This window comes from Merops nubicus, unplaced genomic scaffold, assembly GCF_000691845.1.
Source record: "Merops nubicus isolate BGI_N331 unplaced genomic scaffold, ASM69184v1 scaffold30196, whole genome shotgun sequence".
Classification (NCBI taxonomy): Eukaryota; Metazoa; Chordata; class Aves; order Coraciiformes; family Meropidae; genus Merops; species Merops nubicus.
In genome coordinates this window covers 3,748-4,122 of record NW_008617418.1, presented here as the reverse complement: position 1 = coordinate 4,122, position 375 = coordinate 3,748, and the positions used below count along the sequence as shown (strand labels likewise).

The 375-nt window shown below is 67.7% G+C and overlaps 1 protein-coding gene across 1 annotated transcript in view; it reads left to right on the top strand.

Moving 5' to 3' along the window:
• Positions 1–375, top strand: part of TRIT1 (tRNA isopentenyltransferase 1) — a gene marked incomplete at its 3' end in the record, with an annotated part of 4,136 nt that overhangs the window by 1,769 nt on the left and 1,992 nt on the right. The window contains exons 4-5 of the mRNA XM_008943149.1: positions 43–196; positions 359–375. The exon at positions 359–375 is cut by the window's right edge and continues 84 nt beyond it. Of these exons, the coding sequence (XP_008941397.1) occupies positions 43–196; positions 359–375 (171 nt within the window). The remainder of the gene's footprint in view (positions 1–42; positions 197–358) is intronic.

The following is a 375-nucleotide window of genomic DNA, read 5'->3' as shown; positions in this document are numbered from 1 at the left end:
GTCCTCACCCCGCCTCTGAGCTCCCTCCAACTCTGCTCACAGGAGCCTCCAAGTGTTTGAGGAGACGGGGATCCCCCACAGCAAGATCCTGCACCAGCAGCAGGGGGAGGAAGGTGGGGGGCCCTTAGGTGGGCCCCTGAAATACCCACACTCCTGCATCCTGTGGCTCCACGCAGAGCAGGCAGGTGAGAGCCGAGTGAGCGATGCAGGATGAGGCCCCGCTCCCCGCACCCCCTGGGCTCTGCCTGCTGGGTCAGGAGGCTGGTGGTGCTGAGCCGAGTCCTGGCGCCTTGTCCAGCCCTGGGCTTCCTCAGGGCACGGCTCGGAGCTGCTGAGCACATCCTGCCCCCCTCCCCAGCTCCGGAGCAGCCGCCG